At 38.0% G+C, this 27,508-nt stretch overlaps 1 protein-coding gene across 2 annotated transcripts; it reads right to left on the bottom strand.

Moving 5' to 3' along the window:
• Positions 1-1,739: 1,739 nt before the first annotated feature.
• Positions 1,740-22,118, bottom strand: LOC146453836 (coadhesin-like). 2 transcript variants are annotated; one of them, XM_085096171.1, is made up of 13 exons: positions 22,039-22,118; positions 16,428-16,483; positions 15,766-15,786; positions 14,409-14,824; positions 12,920-13,073; positions 12,528-12,710; positions 10,632-10,814; positions 8,130-8,560; positions 7,103-7,259; positions 5,940-6,122; positions 4,930-5,345; positions 3,507-3,721; positions 1,740-1,940 (listed from the first exon to the last, which is right to left on the bottom strand). In XM_085096171.1, exons 2-12 carry the CDS (start codon positions 16,477-16,479, stop codon positions 3,545-3,547), a joined length of 2,373 nt encoding a protein of 790 aa, XP_084952297.1. In that variant the 5' UTR covers positions 16,480-16,483; positions 22,039-22,118; the 3' UTR covers positions 1,740-1,940; positions 3,507-3,544. The 2 variants fall into 2 exon arrangements, with proteins under 2 accessions (XP_084952297.1, XP_084952295.1); XM_085096169.1 differs by having other exon boundaries at positions 16,428-16,485; positions 22,042-22,116.
• Between the last annotated feature and the right edge of the window lie 5,390 nt (positions 22,119-27,508).

The following is a 27,508-nucleotide window of genomic DNA, read 5'->3' as shown; positions in this document are numbered from 1 at the left end:
TTTTTTTATAAACTCCTGTAAATGGTGGTTTTGCACTTTAATGTTTTTTGAAGATACCCTTTTTAGTTACGCTTTTAGAGAACTACTGTTTTGTCAAATTTCACGAAATTCTAACGAGCGGTTTCTTAGAAAACAATTCATTTCCATTAAAACAACCAGTCACAATTTTTTGGTCAATTGCGCATGCGTGGGTTTTAATTAGGTTTTCTCAGCAAAGATGAAAAGCGTGCGAAAAATCTTAGCTCTTCGTGAACTCACTTTCTTTGTTCGGTGATAAATGAAGAAGGATTCACAACGAAAAACTGAGTTATTTTAAGAGCAAAACTCTCTTTGTGATCCATTTGGTATAAAATCGAGGGATCGATAGTATTTGCTTACCACAACCATAGCGCGCGCTTAACAGAATCTGTAAAGCGTGCGCAAACTGTGTTCGGCCACCTTAAATAAAGTTGGCAGTGTGAATGGTCGCGTTTCCTTATCAGGACATGGTGGCATGCACTGTAGCTCGGTAAAGAACGCGATTCAGTGCTAATCTCCCAGCCTCATTCGAGTTGGCTGTAACTGACCAATCACTTTTTACAGTCTTCACAGCCAATAACATCACGGCTTACTGACAAACTTCGTTGACCAACCAGAAACATATATATACCATCTACTGACGTTCCACAATTCACTTAACTCTGAAGATAAAAGTCACCCCAACAGTCCTTCTCAGGACTACACTTACCCGGATGATCATAATTTACGTACTTATGACATGACTTCTGGGTTCAAACCATCGTTTGTGCAAATATTAAAAAATTTTATAAACGTTGAAAGTCGGTGCGGACAGAATCCCCACTGATCTACAGTGTATTGCAATGGCCCGCATATATCACATAATCTCATGGCGGTTTATAATTCTTCTGTGGGGTGAGATCGGCCGTCAGCATGTAGGAGCCACTGGAAACCTCTATCAGTCCATATTTTAATCTCACCCACCCACCCACCCACCCAACCCACTCATGGATGTGAAAGACTGATGAAATCAGAGATAGAGCTAGACCACTACACCGGTGACTTAACTCGTCCCCTACTCTTTTCGAACAGTAGTGTGTGGGTCTTTCAACTGATTGTTAGGAACAATTTGTGTCGACGGGACCGACAATTTATTGTCCTTATCCGACAAGACTAGAAAGCCTAACCGTTTTCAGACGTCGTTACAAAGGCAGCAATGTCTCCTCAGCTATATAAAGACCCTGAGTGTTGTTCCATCCGGGGTTTGAACCCGCGCCCTTCCGCACGGTAGTCCGGTGCTCTCCCAACTGAGCTAATCGGTCGGCGAAAATGCAAAAAGTGAGTCTGCACACAGTCTACCTTTACTTATGTCTACTACCGACCGAGTGTAACATAAAAAATAGTATTTCAGTTGTGACCTTGCGCTGTCCGCTGAGATCTAGCCTATCAGATCACGCTGTCGTTTTCAGGGTAGTCGGGGCGCGTATTATTCTCCTCCCAACAATACCACCCCCGAGAAGACGACTGCGTAAGAAGCTTACTGAGACAATCTAATCAAATAAAATCAGATTACGGTGTTTGGCTCTGAAAGGGAACAAAATATAACTAAAATTATATGATATCTCGCTCGACCCGGGGGCTTATTTTGCGTACTGAATTTTTCAGAGTTTTAAAACTTGACTATGAAAAGGTGCTACGCTCTACGTCCGTCAGGGTACGCAAAAATGACAATGAAACGCTAATATTTTTCAACACAGATTTTATTTGATCCTTATCACCCCTAAGTATACAACGTATGATGAAACCCGTTGAATATATGTTCCTTTGACTTGTTTAGGCTTAATGTTTAATTAGGTTTAATATATGTTCCTTTGGCTTGTTTAGGTGTAATTTCCCATTAATTCATCTTTTGATCAGTTGTCTTCATAATACTTCCTCTATTACTGCAATGAAAGAAAGTTATTAACATTACTGCAATGAAAGAGAGTTATCGATTAAAAATGTCTGATACCGCTAAAATGAAACTGCCATTGTGCATAAGCATACGTGCAGGTTATTCGAATTCATTCAAATTGAACTAGCATCTTCAGTAATATGGTAGTTTTTATGTAGCCGGTCAACAAGGCGTTCTGTGGATAATAGGCGAAAAGAAAACAGTGAAGCTGGGCGAACCGGGGAGAAACTGAACACTTTCCAATTGAGAAACTATAAAATCAAACCAAACAACCAACCAACCAAACAAAAAAGCAGACAAACAAACAAACAACAACAACAACAACAAGAAAGAAGCAAAGAAACTTCGAATTTAAAAACAGAAAAGAAACACATTCTATCGGCGTCTAATACAATTCAAGGTAGAGTTAAGAATCCAATCTGCACTCCGTTCTATTTTTAGTGCATTCACAACTAACTAACCGATGAGTGGGTCAGTTTCTAAGAAACTGTAGTGTTGCTTGGGTGGGGGTGGGGTGGGGGGAAGTGAAACGAATATTTGGTTTTATCATCAGAGTTCATAAGGTAATTCGACCAACCTAAACAGATTCGAGTGCTGACGTTGCGAGCGTTAGCCCTTCTTCAGAGGTCGGATTCGCTCTGACGAGGGGCTAATGCTCGAAACGTCAGCACTCGAATCTCTTCACTTCGGTAGCCAAATAACGTTATGAACTCTGTTGATAAAACTAAATATTAGTTAAAGCTGACTTAATTACCAGTGGCGGATCCAGACCGTTCTTCGGCAGGTAAGCGGGGCCCCGCTCTCGAGCACTCGACCTGTTTCTCCTCGTAAAGCGAAATATCTCTGGAAGAGGGCCGGGGTGGGGGGAGGGGGGAAGGTTGAGGGGGGCAAAGCACCCTCCCTCCGATTCGCCTCCCCTTTATCCGCCACTGATTACTTTTTGGGTGTGCGACTTGAAGTACATTCGACGCCACTACTGAAGCGACGTTATGAATTAGGCAACCACAGCGGTCATGCATAACATATGGTAAGGAAATCGCAAGTGTGACTTGGAGGGTAGTTTCCTTTGAGGTCCGCAACGCGAATTTAGGACGTCGTATGACGTCATAATTAGGTCATGTTTGCCAATTGGCGGCCATATTGGATTTCTGGATTTTCCCAAAACTTCAGGAAAGTGCCGAAATTGAAGGAAAAGTAATAAAACCAATAAAGAAACACTAATATGAGGTAAAATCATAAACGTTACGGTAAGAAAAGAAATTTCTCTTCATTTTAAAAAGGAATATTCTATTTTCTCTAGGCACTGCCTGTCAAAAATTGGTTTCCATGGTAACATCAATCGACACTAACCGGCTACATCAAATAATTTCAGGATAAATTCCTGAAAAAGTCCTAAAGTTTCAGGACGTTTTCTCAAATATTAGAAAAGTTATTTAGGTTCAAAGTCGCCGCGGGGACAGTCCGCCCCCTCCCTTCCCTGGTTTTGATAGGGTTAAAACAGGGTAATCTTAAAAAGTTTAATAAGTACACGAACGAATAAATTTATTGAACATACCCCATAGCTCATAAGCCACTTTTGTTGAGGATGCTGGGCTATTCATTGGATGCAGTTACATTGCATGCATGTTCCAGAATATCTGGGATTCTTTCCCTCATGTCAATGAAATCTTCCACGTAGAACCAATTCTTTTCTCCAGCCATCACGTTGAGATCCTCCTCGCGAATAGACGGTCCCACACCAAAAGCTAACACTTTCACTTTTTTACCATCCTTTGATGAAGAAAAAGACAAAATGTGCGTCATTATTATGAAGATGATCAAAACATCACTGATCACTTGACTTGCAAACTTGATAGCTCCGTTGGTAGAGCACTGCACCTGTATCACAGAGGTCGTGGGTTCATCTTTAGCATGCGCAGTTGCGTTGAAAACAACGATGGTCTCTCATTTACTCTTGACTTACGATTGTTGAAAAAAAAAAGCATTTAAGATAAGAAATGTTTTTAAATTACGAAGCGCATAAGGATATATGGTTTCGAGCGCTATTAAGAATAGGCCATTTCCGAGTTGCTTTGAACCTCATTATGAAAGCGAGGCTAAATGCAAAGTTTTAACATGAAAATTGGTACTCATTCATATGCAAACAAAACTAATTTTCAGATGAAAAGCTTTGCACTCAGCCTCGTCGGTTCATAATGAGGTTCACAGCAACTCGGAAATGGTCTATTGGAACAGTGCAACCTGTTTGCTTTCGATAAAACTGCTTTTTGTTTCACACTTGGTATTTTAAGGACGGTGCCTACTTTTGTTACTACGCATACGTTCTGTGCATCTGGAGATACTCGGATTTCCTATGGGTGGTGCCTACTAATCCAGGGATATTTTTGCGCGGTTTAAAACTATGCAGAGAAAGCAGAAGTCAGTAAGTGCCCTTGGTATCCAAAAATAAAATTTGGGGTAAACAGGCATTTTTAAGAGATAATAAAGCTTTAATTTGGAAGAAAAAAACGCCATACATTGCTTTGTATTTTACTGTTTTTTTTTAAAGAATAATCATTGCTTAATTTTCTAAAAAAAAAAAAAAAGCGTGGCTGCCTCCAATTTGCTTTTTTCGATTTCAGTGGCCCTTGGTAAGATTTGCGTTCCCCGCATAGTTAAAAACCACACAAAAACGCTTCTTTATTAGAGGCACCGTCCTTAAATCAGTGCAAAAGACCACTCACCTGGACAATGATCTTTACTAACCTATTCTAATCTCGGTGAGTTTGCCATGATTTTAGTCGAATTGAAAGTCACGGCTAAGGCAGATTCAAGGGTACATGACATGTTGCACCGCGCAGCACTGGCTCAGTACAACATAGAAATCAAAGAATCAACTCTGCAGTGTAATTTAAGTGCTGGAAGGAAACCAATTAATTTTTCTAGAGAGCATACACTAAAATAAGAATATTGATGCATAGAAAAAGAACTAAACAAACCCGTAATGGAGGAACGGTAACATTATACGGGGCAGAACCCTTCATGGTCTTCCCATCCGTAATTATCATGGCCACATTAGGGGCATCCGCTCGATCGCCATTCTCTGGGGTGAAGACGGTCTTATTTGCCTCAACCAATGCTCTATCGGTGTAGGTTCCCCAAGAAAGCTTGTCTGGTATGTTTTCGATAAGACCGTGCGTACCATCTGAGGTCTGGCATTGGTTGTCTGAGAACTTGCAGTGTACGGTAGGATGCTTTGCAAAGGTCATCATGCTGAAGTGTGTGTTAGGCTCAAACTGGTGAATGAATTGCGTCAAAAAGGTCTTCACGCGTATGTAGTTTGGTAGTTTTACGCTTAGCGACGCGTCCACTATCAGGGAAACGTCCATCTTCTTACCGACACATGGCGATAGTCCTAAGAAGAATCGAAGCGAAATTAGTTAATGTAGAAGATATTCATGAGATGGTTCTGTGAATTTGAGCTTTTGAAAGACATTTTTGTCGATTACGAAGCAATGATGACCGCGTCATTAACCAGTTCTCTTCATTTTCTAGAGCTTTCAAAGATCAGCATTTATGAGATCATGTAACTGATGGGGCTATGTAAATCTTTCTCATGGTTCGAGCTTAACGGGAGATTTACATCTGAAAAAGAGGAAAATGGAGAAATAGCTCAAATTTTGGCGACGGTCTGCCTCGGTAGACAATGGTCTGTCCGCCATGAGTTCCTCTATGAAGGAAGTGTACATGTGCAGTGTCTGTTGTGGCTGTGTAGCCCAATCCTGCAATGGCAGACTTTGCCGTAGTTTCTTAAGGAGAAGGCGGGTGTCAGCTGTCAACCATGCATGTAACCCAGTAATACCTGTAAATGGGTCAGGTCGTTGACGACTAAATCGGCTCCCCCACCTGGGCTTAAAGGTAAGCCAGTTGAGTGGACACCCAGTAGGATTAAAAACAAGAACTCTTAAAGGGCAGAAATGCATCACAAGGAAGCTTTGCTTTTACTTACCTCTCGGGCATTCGCCCTCATTGCATTCAGCTGTTTCATAAGGCTTTCCTAGTCTAGAACAACTCTTTCCTCCCTTCCGGGGTGGCGGTGAATTGCAGACTCTGCTTCGCATCTTCACGCCGACACCACAAGTGGCACTGCAAATTGTCCACATGCTCCACTGATTATAACCACCATCAACACCTACAGGAGGTAAAAGGTCTGTTTGAGACACTAGCGAAATGACATGCGATGAGGACATCAAAGAGAGTATCAATGGAACTAACTGTGGATGTTGAAATGGCTTAAATTTTGGTATCCCATCAGCCGATGAATCAAGGTATTATTAACAAACAACCAGAAGTTTCCTTAAGGGTTGCAACGTCAACAAGTGGAAAAATATTTCCCAAAGACCGACATATGAGGGTTTATTTTATCACTCCTGAGCAGATCACATGACCAGGGTGAAAATGTGTTATTCCATTGATTGGGAACTCAACCATTGCGTTAAAAAGTCATTTTCATCAATATGATCGCCAACAGCCAAGTCTACACCTTCATTAATACCTTAGCCGCGATAACCTCATCTTCTTCCGAACAAAACCACATACAGAGCTTTCATGCCATTCAATCAGGATATTTATATGCTCTAGGGCGAAATGACCTTCTACAAGATGATAAACCAAAGAACAGTTTTTCTGCGAACCCCTTAACTGAGAAGGTATTTCAGTTTTACAAAAATATGCCAAAACTTACTTTCTTATGACTTTTTGTATTTAAGCATTTTTAATGTCGTTAACCAACAACCTACACTGGGCTAATGACAAAACAAACGGAAAGACAAAACGGTAGGATGGAAAGGAATACCGCACCAAAAGTAAACATCAAGAAGATCAGTATTGAAACCTCTGCTATTCCTATAAATTTAAGAGGAGTTAAGTTTTTTGTTCATCCTCTGTTTTAGAATTGCATTAACATTAATTTGCGAGGGGCTTGAAAGTAACTGTTAGCTCCAAAGACTAAGTCGCTGACCTGAAACATATGATTAGTGTTAGGCCTGATTATCAGCAAATATCAATTACGTTACGTGTGCTCAATTGCAACATTCAAGGACAAGAGCTTAGAGAGGAAATGCAAACTTGGTAAGCTAGTAACCTTTCCGCCCTCATGATTGCGGTACTTACTGCAGACCATCTTTTTTATTTTCTTCACCATCCTCTTTATTCGTCTTGGCTTCGACACTTTAATTACGTTATCACCTGCAATCTCTCCGAGTTGAGTCATGTTAAGCTTACTCGGCACACCGTATCCAATAGCAACCATGTGACAGCTTTTCTTTCCCTAAAATAAGAAAAAAGTTTCATGTTCTGCTGATACTTACCCTATTACAGGAAGTTGTTGAATTCACGTTGTTTAAAGACTTGAAATTGATTAAATTCTTTGAGCGTTAATAACCGCGTTTTGACGTATCGCTTACACCTGTCCACACTAAAACGCTGGAATACGATGAAAACGAGTAATGAATAACCTGGGTTTGCGCATGTCTAGATCCTCGAATTTGGACTAGAACTGGATATCATGCGATGCTATTTTCGTCATGGTTTTCAGTCTCAGTTTTCACCTGTTCATATTAAAAACGACGCGTTTTCAAAGTGACCACTTTTGAGACCGTTTTCGAAAGTTTCCGCTTTCATCAGCGTCTTACTGATCATTTACTGTGGATGATAGACGAAAAAAAGTGTTCACAGGAGTTTTTCGAGGCCGCTGTAGGTTTACCTTGCGTTAACGTCCAACACTTTTCAGCTAGAAAACCCACAATAAACGCCAGGTTCACTCAGGCGAAAAAATATAAAGAAAACGCTTCGGAATACAACGCGTTTGCTGGCGTTTTACGCGCGAAGATAAACATTTGATGAACTGCCCTTTAATTTTGTCCTGCGTTCACGCAAGGGAAACTGCTAATTTACGGGCTTCTTCCAAAATCGGAAAATGAAAAACTTATATGCTAAATTTTCTTAGAATTCTCCGTTTGATAAAGTCATCGATGAATAAGGGTTTTTCCGCGCTTAGCTTAATTTTTCTTTGACACTTTAACGGTTGGTGAAACGTGGTTGCTCAAATTTATTTTTCTGAGCAAATGTTTTTTTCCGTCTAACGGTAACATAAAGCCAGAAGCAAAAACAAGTGTAGAATACCCATAACCAAACCTACCGTTAGTGGAGGAACTGTTTCCGCGAATGGCTTTATGTGTTTGGCTGGATAGGCCCGACCATCCGTAAACGTCAGCAAGACGTTTTGTTTGCTAGATCTGTCGCCATTTTTCTTGACAAATAATTCCTTGTACGCCGCTTCCAGTCCTCTGTCAGTACGCGTAAGAAGAGAAACTTTTGGGTCAATGTTTTTTACAAAGGCGTTCGCCTTTCTATAAGACCTGGAATTTTTTCCGTTTAAAGAGGCGAGAACGTTTGCATCTCTGTGGTAAGTAATGATACCAATGTGGGTCTTCTTCTTTGCAATCTTTATCTTTTTGAAGAACGGTGGCATAAATTCTTTGAGAAGGCGTTCGAGGTGTTTCTTTGTAATGCTCTGTGATTGGTCGATTAAGATTCCGAGATCAAGTCCCTGGTCACATGGGGCAGGCTCTAATAGATTAAAAAAAGAGAGAAAGCAAAGCAATAACAGTTAGTGCTTATTTAGCTGGCCGCAAGTCTAATTTCCCGGCTATTGATATTGTCATCAGATTGCCTATTTAACAATTATTCGCCGAAGGCGAAGTAAATACTGGTGAATCAGTTCCCCGAGACGAAGTCGATTCGAAATGTCGATTTTGTTTGTTTGTTTGAAATTGTCACGCGTCAATGAACAGAGACGCGCAGTCTGTCAATCAGATGCTCAATCGAAATCACATGCGCAATCGATAAACTGCACACGGCCTCAAGCAGAATGTCAGCATTCTTTAACTGCCGCTTCACTGAGACGCAGCACTGACTTCTGTGTATGAATGTTGGGTTTCTCCGACCCGTTTACCAAAATAGATGAAGACGAACCAGGCTGTTTGGTGTAAAACTCGAGCCGGCATCACAAGTGTTAGCGATGGATTACACAAATTATTTCTTGCTGACATGATAGCTTCGCCGGTTAACGGACGTCTATAAATTGCCCTCGGAGATAAGCTGCTTCAGGTAGGAATTAAGTCCTTCATTGGCTTCACTAATCAAGTACACGGTTGTTGCAGATGAAAATGTTTTGTTGCGAGGCAGAGACTTTAGCTGGTAGTCGAGAGCCGCTCGAACCGACAACAAAATAGTTTTCAGATCATAAAAACTGTTTTCTTCTCTCGTCACTGAAACCTAAAACTTACAGAGACATTTATTCATCTTTTTTTACTTCCATGCTTTCAAATTCTGCCTCAAATTCGTTTTTTTGTGTGTAATCATTCTGTTGAATAAAGGAAAATCTTGCTCGAATTTAAATTAATTTGTCTTCATTTTAAGTCATGGACATCGACAACATGCAATTTACAAGGGGGTTTTTTTTTATTACAATTAGCAAAATTTTCATATCTTGCCTCCGAAAAGTGTCACCTCGGACTTGGCTGCATCTTTAGTGCCTTTCGAAATTGCATTTTCTGTCATCCTATTTACTTCTTCCTCAGAAACATCAACAAATCGCTAAGCGGCCATTTTGAAAGTTAGTGCTATAATCACCTCGCGCGAGGTGATTATAGCAGGATATCACGCAATCCTCGACCAATCAGATCAACAGAATCTCTATAATCACCTGAGTGGCTATACTAAATCATTATATCTGAAATTGCAAGTCTCAAAATGTTGATTCTGCAAGGGCACGTTTTGCTGCAGCATCATTCTTGCAAATATTACCGGTCAGTGGTTAAAAAGAAAAAACAAAAACAACACCACTTGAGGGCAGTGCCTCTTATAGCTAATATAGGGGCATTTTTGTGCAGTTTATGACTATGCGGGAAAAGCAGATCTTAGTTGGGATATTGAAATCCGAAAAGAAAAATTAGGGTGCAACTACGTTTTTTCAGAGATAATTAAACACCAAAAATTCTCAAAAAGCTTTAAAACACATAACAATGTAAGATTTTTTTTTCAAAATTGAAACTTATATTATCTTCTAAAAGATAGTGTATTCAAGCCTTTGTCTTCCTTCCAAGATGGTCTCCAGGCCCTTAAAAGGGATTTTGTGTACACTAACAGTTTGATCTGTTCGAATCCTTTTTCTGAATTTCTAAGTCACAGGAAAATTAAAGAAACAGAGCCATATCCCTCGAATTTGCGAGCTAGGTAACCAGGTATAGTCTTATTTAGCTTTAGCGACCAACTTCGTCCTTTAGAAAACAAATGGAATTTTAAAATTTTCCCAGGTTACACATGAAAGGTTGATATGCTGGAGACTTTCTCATACTTTTTTGCTGTTTCTTCGTTCTTTGAGCTTTTGTCTAGGGTACGCAATAGCATGACAAATTATTGTTGCCAGTTGCTTTCACGCTCCAAATATTAACCAGATCTAATTCATTTTGAAAACATTCAACATTGCGAGAATTATGTATTATTCAATGAGTGAAACAGGAATACTCGGAGAAAGGAAATCCAAGTGCTCCTATCAGGAGTCGAGCCTAAGACCTTCCAGAAGGTGAACTGTATACCTGTCCGTCCATATCTACACTCTATACAATTTATTTCCTACCTTTTACACACTCTTCCTTGTTGCACTTAATGGTCTCTTGTGGTTTCCCAATTACATCACAGTTTTTACCATCAAGATAGGGTGGTGGATTAGTGCAAGTTCGGAATCGTATCTGTTCTCCTCCACCGCATGTCTTACTACACTGGGTCCACTTAGTCCATCGAGTATATCCCCCATCGATTGCTGTAGTTGAGAAAGGTTTCAGTAACTGAATGCTGTAACATCTAATTTGTATAAGGGACCGTTTATGTTTTGTAAGAGAGAAGGTGTGGTGGAATCTCATAAGCTTATAAATGGAAAATGGAATGGAGAGTTTAAGTGGCACATCCACAGAGTGGCTATTCGTCCGCTGTTTCCAGGTCGAGTTGGAATTTGGAAATGTCGGTTTTTGTGGAGGGAGGAAAACCGGAGTACTTGGAGAAAAACCCTCGGAGTAGAGATGAGAACCACCAACAAACTCAACCCATATATGGCGTCAATTCCGGGAATCGAACCCCGCCACATTGCATGGTGGGACGCCAGTGCTCTCACCACCGCGCCATCCCTCCTCCCTCAACCTTATCAATCAAAATATTTTTTTAAGGCATCTTTACATAGGAATTGGCTCAAGTTGAGAAGCTCTAAACAGTTGGAAAACTCTTGCTTTCAGACGTCAAAGAAATTTAAGTATAGCAACATGACTCTCATGCAAAATGTCGAGATGGCATGCAAGCTTCCTGTCTTTTCCCGTATATTCTTCATCGGCGAAAACGAAACAAAAAACAGGTTGGAGAGGAAGTTTTTAATTTCGTCGGTGAACTTGAACGCGGCTTTTTTCTTGTCTTCAGCCGCCATCTTTTTCAGTTCGTCACAAATGCCGTAAAATAACGTGAAGAGAGCGCGACATCTGATTGGTTAAAAGTGAACAACTCGCGTTTGACAGTGGTTCACACTCCAAATGTTCATTTCCCTAAAGAGAAACACTGGGGAAACTGTTGGTGAGAATAGGGGCAAGTTCTAGTTGTTGGTAATAGCCGGCTTGCTGACCTGTTTATCAACTGTTTTTGCGAAGTTCACACATGCCAGCTCGAGTTTTTCAACTGTTGTTTGCCGTGTGAGGGCGCCTTTACACGCCTCTCCGCAGATTACCATTTCTCTTGGATGACCCCTTCCGTAAAGAGGAACGAAAAGGAAAATTGGCCACAACTCACTTAAAATTAATAATCTCGTTATTTCCTTAACCGATCCAATGTTCATTGAAGCACAGTCGATATATGCAGGCTTGTTTAATTATCTTTAGATTGACCCTCTTTGAAGCCATTTGTGCACTCTTCTTCCTCGCAAATTCCACTAACCCACCCACCTTACAAGAAATGAAAGACATATAATGGCCGTTCATATACCCCAGCATACTCGTGTTAAGTAAGAGAATCCCATTGACTGGCGGATGTTTTGAATCCTCCTGAAAATTATTGCTCAGGGCATTTGTCAAATAGCTTCCTGTTTACTTTCCTGTGTAGCTTAAAATTCCGGATATAAGCCTCTCACAAATACCCTCTTTTCCAAATCTCTGAAACAACTACATTCTTTCAGGCCAATAAAGCCTCCCGATACTTGCCCATGAACTTCCAGGGCTAACGTTTTAAGGCCTTAGGCTTTTTAGTGTTTGAGGTTGTCTTTTTTAATCCAATTTTGCATTACAAAACGCCTTCCAATAATGAATTTCCTCGAATTAACAAACTCTTCCAAAAAATGCGCTCTATAACAACTCTTTTTTCTTTTCTTTCTTTTTTTTTTTTTTTTTTTTTTTTTTACAGAAAATCACCGTAGACTTATTTTCGTAATATTAGCGAGGGGAAGTGAGAAAGACCGGTAACAATAATATGTAACTTTGGAGGTGAAGGAATGGTAACTTACATTTATCGCATTCTGGAAGGTCGCATGCCTCTTGTTCTTGTGGTGGTCCTATATCATCGCAGTTTTTCCCTCCTCCCATTGGCTCTGGATTTGTGCAGTTCCTTGAACGCGTTCTGGTACCTTCTCCACAAGTTGCGGTGCACTCTGACCAGTCAGACCAATGTGTGTAGCCACCATTTATGACTAGGATAATTGTGAGAAAAAAGAAATTTTAATGGAATATAAATGTTTGATGCTTTTACGCTTTTATCCAGTCTGTCCACTTTAAAATCAATCAATCAATCAATCAATCAATCAATCAATCAATCAAACAAGCAACGAGTAAGTCCGACAACAGTCTGTCTATCTATCAATCGAGGAATCAACCAAACATTTAAAGAGAAAACACTTACTGCAGACTTCAGCCAAAATCTCGTTCAGTTTTCCTGCGAGGGCATCAAAATCCGGCACTTGTACCACAGACCCACGATCACCCGCAATCTTCTCCAACTCATCTTTTTTAATCGCCTTCCCAATTCCAACTGCAATGATGTTGACGCCTTTGTCCTTTTGATGGAGGAAAGATTAAAACATTTTTCATTGATTATCGACTAAGGATGCCATCATAGGAAGTATTTTTTCCTGTAACTTGAACGCAACGTTGTTTCGACAGAAGCTAGGACGAGACGAATTTATTCGTAATTGCTTGTCTTGCAACGTAAAGTGAAGTTTCCAGTTGCTGGAAAAAGAGATTTATCTTTTACTCTTCTTTCGGTAAGTTTAAGACCGGTCAAGTGGCAGCATGTAAGGCTGCAACACGTATATTCGTACTCTTGTCTTTATTGGAGGACAACTTGCCTCATGCATGTAACAGCATCTTAATTCTTGAACGTTCTGTTGTTCAATTTCGGAATACTAATTTTTCTTTACTAATCTGCCTGATTCAAACAACGGGCCTCGAGAACAGAAACTTTTATATTTGTCTTTTCAACCAGCTGATACTCAACAAGCGAGAGCGTATGGTTGGCCATATTGAGCCTTGTCATTTTGGTCTTCGTCACATTCATCCTTAACCAGCCCCTTCTGTTTGTGTGCGCTCTTACGAGTATAGAAATGAGGCTAACATCTCTTTAAGCGTGACGGTTTTTGATACGATTTCACAATGCATTTTTTCCGCTCAATAAATTCACGCTGAAATTTACCTGCCTGATCATTTGTCCCAACTCAATGGTTTGCGTATGAGAGAAGTTGCTTCAGATCCGATCAAGGACAGACGATTCATTGCAACAGATTTTGCTGAATTTAACACGAAATAGGTCTTAACCCTCAATAATACCATCGTTTTGTTAAATTGTCATGACTTTAAACAAGCAATGTTAGGATATTCCAGATAGTGAAAAACCAAGGAGGACAAGGAGGATTAAAATCGGATGGACTTCAACTCGGAGGCAAACTACCGAGCAATGATAGTTTCCCTGAGTATCTTAGGAAACGTCAAAATCTATGACAAACTGTTCCAGTACCATGCAGTGTCGCGGAAGTAAGCTCTGTACCTTCAGCATTTGCTATTTGCTATTTGTCACTACTGGATAGTAAAAGGGGAGACTTAATCATTGATGTATCTCTTCAGTCAATAACACAGTAAGTCCTACTCAGACTAAGGAACATCCGAGTTCTCCAAACAGCACTCGAACTTATGACCTCTCGATTGCTAGTTGGGATACTCTTCCATTGAGCTACAGGGGACTCTAGGTTCATGTGACAAACACAAGGGGAAATTTGCTCTTCATGAAGGATTACTCCATAGAAAAATGCGAAACCATTACGTTCAAGATAACAAAACAATTTAATGAAAAACTAAAATTCCATTGTTCGGCCATTGATTGTTGTTACACGTCATACCTCAAGCGGCGGAACGGTCTCACTGTAGGGCGCTGATTCATCTGCAGTTTTTCCATCGGTAAATACCACCAGTACATTGGGACGCTTTGGCCTGTCTTGTCCCGTGTCGAACAAATGATCATGTGCCTTCATCAATGCCAAATCTGTCCGGGTTCCAGAGAAAAGCCTGTCTGGAAGCGAGTCGATTTCCCTTTTCACGGCTTCGTTACTGTGGTATTGTGAATCAGTCAGATTGAACAAGTGTTTTGCAAAACCAGAAAAGAAGATGAAAGACACGTGCGTTGACTCTTTGGTGATGTTAAAGTTGTCCACAAAGGTCTTCAGTGCATTCTTCACGGTTATGAAGTTATCCTTCCCGACACTTTTTGATCTGTCCACGATGACTCCGAGATCAATGCCTTTTTCACATGGGTTTTCTAAAATGGGCAAAACATAGAGGCCGATCAAACTACTTATATCACGCTTCTCCGCCAAATGATCGTCTGTTCTCCCAAACAATTGAACTCAAATAGACTCGTAATTTTGCAAAATAGTCGGTTTCTGTTTCCCCTGCAGCCCGCTTTTGCCTAATTCTATGGATAATCAAGTAATAGTTTTCCTTTTCTGAACAATTTGGAAAAGTTTGGGTTCGGTGTCCTTGACAGAAACCATGTGGGTTGTAGCTGGAGAAGAGAGGGGAATCGTTCTGCATCACTTGGTAGGTTCATAATATGTTTGATATGTTGGCAAACCGAACGTTGCTTCTTTCCTTGAAATTTATCAGGGAAGAATTAAGTATGATAAATCATTGTTCCTGGAAAAGATAATTTGACAGTCAGCTTTTTTGCAAAATTTAGAATACTCAGCCATGAATAGCTTCAACAGTTTTTACTTAGGTAAGTGCTTATATACTTGATTTTATTTACTTATTTATTTACAAGTGAATCCCACCCCTCAAATTTGAGGATTATTGGCTAGGGTCAGCATCAAGTACAAATATTAAATAACTTCAATTAGGATTAATGAGCAGGTAGATGGTAAAAGGCCTATTTCAGAAGGACGGAATTGTAGACCCTCAACGATTCCGTAGTTGAATAAGCGGCCACTTTTGTCCCAGGCTGCCAGCTTTTTTAAGTAGGGTTTTCCTACTGGCCAGTCAAATATAAGAACTACAAGAGCAAAGTAATTGGTCGCAAAGAGCAAACATGGACACTGACAACTGTACTTCCTATAGCTATTTGATTTTGACTAGCCGGTTGAGTAGAAAGAAAGTCAGTCAAAAAAACTGTTGAAATAAATCCGAAACTTTTTCAAGTAGCAACATTTACATGAGCGTGCACTGTAAAATAAAGCTCGAAAAGCTTTATGCGAGACTCACCAACTTGTCCATTCACAGCTCCTACAAAGAGAAGAAGCATACATTGTTTTAATTATTGAAGCAATGATGATAAAGTAAAACTATGTTGACGTTATCTGTATATGTTAGTAGTAAGTAACTAATAAAACGAGACAGCCTATAGGAATTGAAAACGAAAATTAATCAATCAGTTTTAACTTATTTTGAAACTTCATCCGCAAATAGAACCTAGCACCACTACGCTATTGCTGAACAGTTGACTTTAATTTGGTAATCTTAGTGTCAAATGTTAACTTCAAAACTTTTGAGAGTGGTTCTCTCCAGCATGAATGACACACGAATTTTTATTTCCTTTCTTTCTTTTTTCTGACTCAAAGTCACCATGTCATACTCTAAACAGATGTTGTACATGACAAATTGTCCTATATTTGATTGGTAGTTGCTTCTTTCATTAAAAATATTGCAATCTAGGCGGGTTAAAGTTAACGTGGGTGTTGGTCACGCGGTCTCTTAGCCCAGGTTGATTTTAACTTGGTTGTCTAAGGACAAATTATCTTCAATAGTAATTAACTTCCCAAAAGTAATTTTTCCACGAAAACAGCGGTAGCTAACTCGGCTGGCTTATATCAGGCAGAAGGAGTCATTTATTTGTGATTTATTCTGTAAAAAGACTTTGTACTTACCAAAAATTGACAGCAATACCACGAGAGCAACAGCTGGAAAATTGCGTGGCATTTTTACCTGGGAATGACAATGGTAAAAGGGCTTTTAAATAACCTTCCCAAATTTATTCAATTTATTTCTCTTTTAGCCACGACACTGGTGAGGTAGCAAAGAGTTGTTAAACCATTTTGTTATTTTGATGCTCAGTACACATTTTAGGCTGGTAACCTTAGTTCAAACTGATGAAAACATTAAGTTAAATTATCATTATGGTAAGTCTGATTTGACCCAAGATTCAAACGACTGAATATAATAAAACAAAAATCCCAACTTTTTGTTACGCCTAAAGGTTGACAGAACATTAACAATTACCCTGTCAAAAGACAAAACGCTACAAATCCACTTTTTTCAACTGAGATCATGCTATCATCTAAGTTGTATTCTACCAGCCATGGAAAAAATGGCTAAAAAATGCTTTAGTCGGGTGCTTTGCTATGACCTTTTTACTATGAATTGATCATCTCTCACATCACTGGTGATGTCTACAAAGAACTTGGAGAAATTGCAAGTAATATAATAACCGTCTACGTAATATCTGATCATAAAAATCGTCCGAAAAGAATGTCATACAACGTCTCAAATGTTCCAAAGAAGACTACCAAATATTGTTACATTTTTGAAAAAAAATTCCATAATTAACTTCTTAAAACGACCAAACTTTTAGAATTTTTATGACCAAAAGAAAAAATGTCGAAAACATAATATCTTTGTATAATACATTTCTACATAAAATCTCATCATGAAAACAGGCCGAACTGAGAGATTCCTCCATACAACTTACGTCTAAAATGTCAAATATTCTGAAAAAAACTACCAAATTTTTTTTTACAAAATTATTTAAAATCATTCCGTAATAAACTTCTTAAGGTTACCCGGGACCTTCAGAGGTGTCTCACGTTTAAGCGATGTAGCGCGTCCAGTTTAAACTGTAGATACCTAAACCCCTATATCAAATTAAAGCTTATAGAGATGGCTACCAAACCATACCAAGAATTTTGAAATAAAATGAATTTGTTGAATTTTTCACGACCTCTAATTGCGAGCGTCCGAATCACCTTTTTAAAGTTACAAATCAAAGTGAATTTTGTTTTTTGTTAATTTAATTTGCTCTTCAGTTTCAGGACCCAAAGCGCTAAAAAAACGTGTCTGCGTTTTGCCATATTCAATCGCAGTGAAAAGTTATAAAGCATTTTCAAAATAGGATGAAAAAAATGTCGAGTAATCGTACAAAAATCACTCCCGGAGTAAAAATATTTGGAAGGAAAAAATTCGCAGACACGTTTTTGTTGTTTATATGTTAAACTAGCTACTGTCCAAATTTGAAGGCAAACGAACAAATTCCTTTTGAGTTTTAGCTCTTTGAAGTGGATCCTCCAAGTGAAAAAAATTTATTCAAGAAAAAAGCGCTAAAAACTCGGCAATTCATTTTATTTCAAAATTCTTGGTTTAGTTGGATAGCCAGCTCTATAAGCTTTAATTTGATATAAGGGTTCAGGTATCTACAGTTTAAACCGGACGCGCTACATCGCTTGGACGCGAGGCACCTCTGAAGACACCTCTGAAGGTACCGGGTAACCTTAAAACGACCAAAGTTTTAAAATTTTATGACTAAAACAAAAATGTCAAAACGCTCAGAGTTTAGATTGAAAAGTTATTTTCTCCGTCTTTGAAGATCGATGAGTCTTACCCGCCAATTGCAAGCCGGAGTACTAGCGCACCAATTTTACTTGCAGTTTTCCCTCCCTAAAGTTCCCGCCTAGGAACAACCAAAACTCGTTTTTCAGTGCCAAAAAATTATATTTTAAAGGAGATCAGTGTCTCGATGAATCATTGCATTTTTATTCGTAGAACTACTACAGTGATTCGTACCATTGCTCTTTGGTTTAAACTTCCTTCTTCATGATTTGGCTAATGACTCGGCGTTCTTATATCGAACAGGATGCACATCTCTATTATTGACAGTGACAACTACTAGAACCCATTGTTGTCCTTGTTCAAAATGTATTGCATCATTGGCCATTGCTGTTAATTTTAACTCTGCATCTTCACGAACGACAAAAACATCGTGATCAAGGCTAACATTTCACTTAAGATCGTTTTAATTTTTCATCGCAAAGAGAACTGAATTAGAATACTGTAAGAACCTATCAGTTGAAAAATGCTTACAAGGAGTTTTTAACTGTTTTTAACATAATGTAGTCTAGAATAAGTATTCAGTGAATGTATATACGACTGACGTGCATATAAAACATAAACACTGAACCAAGGTTCAGTAAGCATTTAATGAGTAACTTGCACTTGTAAAACAACGAGCTGGGATCGAGTGATTTACAAAGTTAAAGCTAGAGATTGAGTCCAGGCTAAGCCTTAACTCCACTTCATGATCAACGTTCCTAGGAGAAGGATATTGCTTTGAACTTTACAGAATATAATTTATTGGCTGACACACCGTCGATCAGAAAAGAGGTCATCTAGAATAATGCTGTGAGATGTTGGAAATGATGCAGCTTTATAAGATGTAGAACCAATAACTGCGGCGCATTTCCGACTGCTAGTTATGGTTATAACATGTAAGTGTATGAAATCCGAACGTTTGACCATTTAAGTGACTGCTACTGAAGCAGCACTTTCTAACTCTTGAGTCTGCGTTACCTTGAAATCCTCAAAGCTTAGGTGTGACAATCCAAATATTAACAATTACTGAGTGGTTATGTCCTTTGCGCGGTGCTTTCTCTTCTCAGAAATTGCAATGTTTATTTTCAATTTGAGGGGAGTCGAGGATTTTGTTCAGCCATAACATCATGTCAAACTTTATTACGTCAACCTTTAAACACTTTAAGTTATTGTACCTGAAAGGACAATAAATTTTAATTAAAATTTGGGCATCATGCCACTGCAAACTTAAAGGTTTTCCTTTAAAGACTTGATTTAATTTGGACGAAACATTTACGCGGAAAACAAGTCAAAAACGCTATATAACAGAATCTAATACTTAAAATTTTCCAATCCTAACATCGATCATGAGTGTCATCGCTTCAAGCTGATAATCTCGGCAAAAAAAGCATAAAATCGCCACTGGAAATTAAAGTCAACCAAAGTTATCGCATGAACCACTTTCCTAAATGTGTATATGTCTGGATTGAAGCCAAGGCAAAGTTGTAGATAAAAGTTTTAGGAAAGTCTGCAGATTGAATCTTGCCACTAAAACAGAGATATTTGCATGACAGTTTAGTCTTTGTTGATAGAGTATGAACCCGACTCATATCAAAATTAATTATAAATCAGTGACATGAAAGCAGAGTTGCCCCTGAGGAGGACCATTGGTCTGTGGACATCCAAGTGGGTGCCGCAATATTTAATAATAATTGTTTTCGTTGTTTGTATAAACACTACGATGTTTTAATATGGAAGAGATTTTAATTTAACAACAGCCCAGAATATGAAGTAAACGACCTTAACATTGCGAGGCTAAAACAACAAAAGATCATCGCAGTTGGAAAATTTGGCATAGCAACAAGGAGACATGCATGCTCCATCATGCTCCATTTGTAAAATTCCCGTTCCTCACGGAAGCTATTTCGTGGCTGATTAACAGTGCTATATAAGCAGAAATTTGAACACGTTAGAGATATACATTTTTCAGTCAATTTACAGCATCGAACAAAAAGAAAATCAAATTTTCTCTATCTTGAGCCAGACGGGCCTAGTTTGAGCATACATTACATTTAACAATCTAGGCAACGGTGTAGTATTTCACAAACATGTACTTTATAATACAAAACGGAACAAAATTTGTAACCCTAATAAATACAGCGTTTCGTATGGCGAAAGTGGAAATTGAAACATGGCTTTTTTTGTTACAGAAAAACAAACAAGCTGATAAAATAACCGAGACCAATTTCCTCGATACGGAACTGAAAATTACCTTGGAGAAACGCTAACCGAGTATGGCTGTCTGGTGATTCTTTAAACAGAACATTTGCATCTTAATATACGACTTAAATTTATGAAAAATAAATAAAAAAGTTATTTTCAAGGATAAAATTTTCCTACCATAAAATTTTAACACGATCTTGTAAATTTAAATTGTCAGCCATGGAAGCAATTAACTGCTAATGCTTCTTTTGACGCGGTACAACATCATTCAGTAAAAAGAGACCAAAGACACCTATTCCATTTAACGTTGCGTTTTGTCAATGAAAGCCGTGAAATCCTCTTCAGATAAGTGGTTTTTCTAGGGCTAAAAGAAAACACATACCTGAAACTAAAATGAACTGAGAAGAACTGGGTCGTGTACAAAGTCTACTATATCGTTGATTAAAGCTATTATCTGCTGCAGTTCCGGCTTGTATCAAATAGTGTCTGGTTTGTGAAGGAATACGTCTTTGTCAATCCAAGCAATTAAAGTTTATAAATTGCATCAAAATATTCATACTTTCTAAGGAGGCATCACAAGGGTCGATAAGCACTAATTGTAGCATTTTTTTAAAAAAATAGGAACTGGCTTTCATGATAATTAAATGGGATTTTTAATTTTACATACAGTTGAATAATTTCTAAGAATTGGTGAATCCCCGAAAGCAGTCGATTTATGCGTGAAGTCTCCCGTAAGACGACACCCCAATTCTATAGCTGGATGGAAATCCATGAAGGTTTAATACATAATACGAATCTAAGGCCGAAAAGCCAAAACTGTTCAACGAGATCAAGACGGGTTTTTCATGCAACATAAAATCGCTTGAAATGCAAAACTGGCTAAAGGTCTGCAGCGAAAATTGGTGTCGCAGTTGTCCTTCTCGTGCGACGTCCTTGTGGTTCATACGCCTTAGAGTTCCGTTCTGGTATATACTAGGTACAATAGTTCGCTAATGACTGCAAAATCAATTCGAATACGGCTTTCGTTTGACGGAAAAAATTATCCTAATTTGATCCCGTTGGCATTTAAAATTTTTATCGGTTTAACACGCACTGAAGATTTAATTTTCTTCTTTGGCGGAAAGAATTATCGTAATTTATTTGTTGTCACGCACAGCAAAAGATTGTTAACAGCAATCCATTGAGATTCTGCTCTTGCCAACTTGGCAGGTGTTATGAATTTTTTTTTCCTGGATAACATTTCTTCGTCTTCGGTACTTCAGTTTAAGAAGTGAGATTAACCAATGTTCTCTCTCAATTATTTTACCTCGACTCAAAAGTGAACGAAAATTAGTGAGTGGAGCCTGTAAATACTAAACAAGAACCCGAAAATAAAGGTGAAATTTTTAACAAGTGTACGCAAACGTATCCGATAGCAGACGTATTTTGAAATGGCGCGCGCAATAATTAATATCTGTCGCTGTTGACAGCCACTCAGCGTACTAAATAAAGGCAGGGTGGCGAATGCCCTTTCCCAAAAATTGGCGTCTCGCAAGATTCTTGCGAGTGCCTTTGAAACCTAAGACAGTCTTTGGCTCACAGATAAGAATGCTTGAATTTTCGTGATGCTCGAATTTACCTGATTTGACAACCTTAAACGTTAAACACTTACAATGGTTTTAAAGGGAAGAAGGCATAAAATGGTCTTTCATCACTTACCAGCCTTCGTGTTAACACCGAGCAGACTTGCTGTACACTGGCAGCTTATGGGCTCCTATTCCAAGGGATACACATTTATAATTCGTTTTCGTAGACAAAACTCTGGTTTTCTCATGGCAACCAGCCTGTTGCAAAGAGAACTCTTTCAATTACTTGGTGCTAATAATTCACAATGTGACGTCGATGGAACCTTACGGGATCTACCAGATCTGCTAATTAAAAATTAACCAGGGAAATATGAACCTTTAGAAAGAAAAATATATATTTTAAGGCAACTATTATATTTTAGGGAAGCTCTTAAGAACCGTTAAAAATAATGCCAACGATGTTAATTTGAGAGTCATGAGTGGTAATTATTACTAATATGTGTCTACCATCTCGCAGTCCCTGTCCCGGAACGAAACATCATAAGTACGACTTAGAAATTTTCAAAAATGGTGAATTATAATCTACACGTGAAGATGTACGATTTTTAAATTCAAAATGTTCAACTGAATGCATTGCATGCCCGATTAGCCCATACATAACCGCCTCACGTTATTTTTGTATAACCAACAGGAATCAATCAGGTTGTCATTAAACTGTACACACGTACTCTGAAAGGTGTATTGATTTTTATTAATGTCTCCCGCACGGGGTGATATGAGTTGTTTCGTTGTTTTCATCACAGTTTCCTACTTGAGATAAAAATTTAACAGAAATTTTCACCGTCTGAAACTCTAAATAACAGAGACATAGTAACCCAGGGCAATACATGATCGATTACACCGTGTCTCGTTCAGAGAGAAGTAACTAAATAAGCTATAAATAAATAAGCTATTTATCTTCATCTCAGTATAGTCAAGTTAGTAACGTGAACCTCAAATTCACCGGCGTTGCTAGTTTTAAAAGTATGCCAAAAATTGCTACTGTCATTAGAAATCTCTGTCAGGTATGAAAATTCGGCCAAGCTGTTAATATTTCTTCGCTTATAGTCAAGTATATTACCCGGATCAAATTCACATGTTAAACGTGGCTACTGCTATTTGAAATTTCTTGTCTAATATGGAAATTCGGCCGAGCTTTTTATCTTCGCTTATAGTCAAGTGTTATGCCCCTCAAATTCACAAGCTTTGCTAATTGTAAAAGTGTGCTAAAAATTGCTACTGCTGTGCATGTTAAAATTTTCTGTCAAACATGATAATTACCCCCAGCTACATATCGTCGCTTATAAGTTTTAAACAGTCAAACACGATCAAGCTATTTATCTTCGCTTATAATCAATTATTTTGACCCTCAAATTCACAGGCCTTGTTAACGTTAACGGTACGCCAAAAACCGTTCTGCTATTACAAATTTCTGTCAGATATGGAAATTTGGCTGAGCTAATAATCTTCGGTAGATCAAGTGAACTATACCCTTCAAATTCTCAAGCTTTGCTTATTGTAAAATTATGCAAAAAAAAATTGCTATTGCTATTAAAATTTTGTGCGGCAAACATGAAAATTCGCCCGAGCTACATATCTTCCCTTAAAGCCGTCAAGTCGTATAACCCTAGACATGGCTAATTTTAAATTAAAGTATTCCAAAACCTACTACTACTTTTACAAATTTATGTCAAGCATGAACATTCTACCAAGCTATTTATCTTCGCTTATGGTCAATTATTTTACCCCTCAAATTCACAGGCCTTATTAACTTTAAAGGTACGCCAAAAACCGCTACTGCTATTACAAATTTCTGTCAGATATGGAAGTTTGGCCTAGCTACTCTGATCATAGGTTACAGTCAAGTGTTGTGCCCCTCAAATTCTCAAGCTTTCTTAATTGTAAAAGTATGTCAAAAATTGCTGCTGCTATTACGGAATTTCTCTCGACAGCTGTGAAAATTTGCCAACATATAATTACTTATTTTTTACTCAAGTTTTATCGCGCTCTAATCAAAGGTTTCAATAATTTTGACTGTTGATGTTCCAGTAGTGATCGGAATCTGATTTCCTTACAGTATCACTACTTAATTAATCACCCGGCTTATGAGAATAAAGGAAATGATCACTAATTATAAAGATCCTTGATGTTGTTAATATAACAAAAATATGAAGACAGTGAGAAGTGTATGCATGTGAATATTGGGTGGGCATAAAGGGTTCAGGGATCTTATTAGTGGTATATATATCAATGGAATCCTTTCTTAGGCAGAATACTAAATGAAGAAAAAACTGGGAGGTGTTCAGTATATTAAGAAAACAAACATGCTACGGCTAATAAGTAAATTTCTTTTAGTGTAATTAGAGAGTTGATATTTGCGTTCGACGTAGAAAAAACGCACTCCTAATACAAATTGGAGTCGAAATTACATGGGACATCGCACGTAATGAATGGATCTTGGGACGCGTATCTGGCATCCCCCGCAGATTTTGCATTTGCGAATGACATCATCAACAACTTGGTAGAGGAGAGAAAGCCTGGGATCGAGATTGTCGAACGCACTCCGTGATCTTTGATTATTACTACTAATAGTAATGGTAATGCTTTTGTATGAGATCAGGTGCGTAAACTCTTTTTAACCCCATGGGTTTTCGTTTACACGACTACACATTTTTCTAATCCCTGTTCCTTGCATTAATGTTGTAAATTAGTATGTGGAAATAAGGAAACTTTAATCTTTAAACATGCAGATCAGAAGCGGTTTACAATTTGCTGAGTAACATATGATATGATATAAAAATCCAAAATTAAGCTAACATGACGGTCGTAATTAATTTTACATTTAATAGTAAAAAAAAGATAAAGTAAATGGTTGCAACAAACCATGTGTAAAAATTCCTGATAGCTCTGGTGGGAAAACATTTATCAAAATCGAAATATGGGTAATTGTTAAGTTCATTGACACGCCTTTGATGCTTTGAAATAAAATTTAATTTTCTAGTTGCCGGCAGCCTTTTTATATCTGTTAAAGTGCTGATCTAGTAGATGAACACCATAAGAATACCATTTAAGCAACAGGGGACTTTTCCCGTGTTTACATTGTCTCATCTAAACACGGGGGGAAAGGTGGGAGAATTGAAGACAGGTATGCAAACCTACCTGTATTATAGGGTTTGGATTTCGAGAATTCTCCCAACCCACCCCCCCCCCCCCTTATTCTTCATTGAAATAGATTTCTCGATTTCTCTCTTGATAATCATATTTCCCCCTAGTCAATGAAAACGCGCATCTGACAACACATGAAGCGATCAAAATTCGGGCGTTATAAAAGTCAAAATCAAGTGAAATTTGTGGCAAGATCCATAGAGCGCCGTTCATGTGAAGGCGATTTCAGTTTTGAATCCTCGTAAATCTTGCAGAAAAATACTGAAAGTTCCCCGAAAACCAGAACAAATGTTCAAAGTATAACATTCTGTAAGGAAATAACTTCCAGATGATGAGTTTATTTAAGTTGAAAAGAATATGACTGTGCTTAATTGGTCGCTCTTCAAAGTGACGTTAACTTGCTCGATTTGGCAGTCTGAGAGCATGGTTGAGAAGTTGAATCGATAAGCGTTCCTTGTGATGTTTTGCTGATTAGAAATCAAGCACAAGCGGCGGATCCAGATTGTTGAAGTTGTTGCTGGTAATAGTAATAGTAATAGTAATAGTAATAGTAATAGTAATAGTAATAGTAATAGTAATAGTAATAGTAATAGTAATAGTAATAGTAATAGTAATAGTAATAGTAATAGTAATAGTAATAGTAGTAGTTGTAGATTTTTACGCTGAGAAAGTCTCAGAGAAATACATTTTTAAGAAAATTTGACAGCCAAAAATGGCCGTGCAAAGGTTGATTAATTTGAAACATTTACAGTCTGTAGCTATTTGTTGTGCGGTTTTCGTGTACATTTATTTGATAAAGAATGTCTTACTGAGAATTTTATTGTAGTACTTAGACGCTAAAATTTCCTTAAAAAACGTTTACTGCGTATCTTGTTGCATATTTTGTCGTCTTCAGTTGAGCTTAATCCCTCGAAGAGATCGTCTAGCTCACGATCATCGAGGCAGGCAAAGGACTGTCGTCCTTCCTTCTTTTTCTCTTTTAGCTCTGGCTCAAGGGACAGAGATAGACAAACCAAAATAAAAATTTGGGAATTTTTTCTCCGTTTCCTTTAATATTTGTACTTGAAATTACTTTACGAGTCTTTCGTGAGAAACCGTTTTTCATGCTCTCATCTAAACACACGACCAATGAGAGCTTGCGTACTATTTCAAATATTTTATAAAATTTGGATATTAAAACGTTTTTGATATATCATATGGCTTTGAACTTAGTCTCTCTTTGAAAAAGAGGCCGAAGGCAAGCTACTCAGTTAAGACCTTGTCTTTAAATAAAAAAGAAGAAGCGTTTATTCGTAAAATCATCGCGCTACGACAAAGAATATATACATTAGGTTATAAACGTGGATAATTCATGAAAGGCTGGTGAGAATTCCAACCTACTGCTGTGACATTTTCATAAGGAAAGACGATTAAAAAAGCAAGAAAGTTCTGGAAAAATTACTAATTAATCCAGGAAAGAGTGACAAATTTAATAACGTAAATTATAAATCGTTTAATCTCAATTTCAAAGCACTGACTGCATGACAGACCTTACTTCTGATTAACTTAACATCAAAAGTTCGAAATAGCTACCAGAAATCTCAATTAACCATTGAGGTTATATTTACATTTTTTAAAAATTTTTCTCGATGATTTGATCAGCAGGTTATTCACACTTTGTAGAAGAAAAGAAAAGAAAAAAAAAAGAAGAAAAACAGCAAAAACCACAACAAACGGGATCATGCTGTTATTAAAATTAAAAAGGTGAAGAAATAGGAATTGTAGAAATAGGTGATGTAATTTGGTAGTTATAACGAAGTAAACTGAAAACGTTATGGGAAAAAATGCTGTCTTTTGAAGATCCAGTTGTGTATACTTACCAGTTAAAAAAAACGTACAGTGATGAAGATGTCACGAGCGTGCATGTAGGACGAGGAAAAAGTTGGCCAACGTATTAATCAACTGACCCAGCTGGATAATTTTAATAATAATATCCTTCCATGCACGGACCGTAAAAGGCTACAGGTCAGTAGAATTAAGCAATAATCATAGAACCCTACTGGCATTGTGAAATATATGATTATATATATGACAGTCTATAAGCATTATCATGCACCTATGGAAGTAATAAAAGTTGTTAAAATAATAAAAAGACTTGCTTTTTCTCTCTTGAATGAAGACACACTTGCAATGATGTTCCACTGTCTCAATACAAAGCCATAAAAGCACAGGGCGGTAAGAAAAGTAGACTATGCATTTAAAGTGACTTTTAAAATCTCCTTTATGTTACTCGCAGCCGGCTTTAAGTAATTTTCTACAGAAAAATTTTTTATAGCTACGGCACCAGCTGGCATAATCGCAAATCACCCTAAATATTGTTTAAAAACCAGGAAAATATATCCCTTCATGATCGATCA

This window comes from Pavona decussata, unplaced genomic scaffold (genome assembly GCF_977016875.1).
Source record: "Pavona decussata unplaced genomic scaffold, jaPavDecu1.1 SCAFFOLD_322, whole genome shotgun sequence".
NCBI lineage: Eukaryota > Metazoa > Cnidaria > Anthozoa > Scleractinia > Agariciidae > Pavona > Pavona decussata.
The sequence above is the reverse complement of the archived record's forward strand: the minus strand, read 5'-3'. Positions and strand labels throughout refer to the sequence as shown.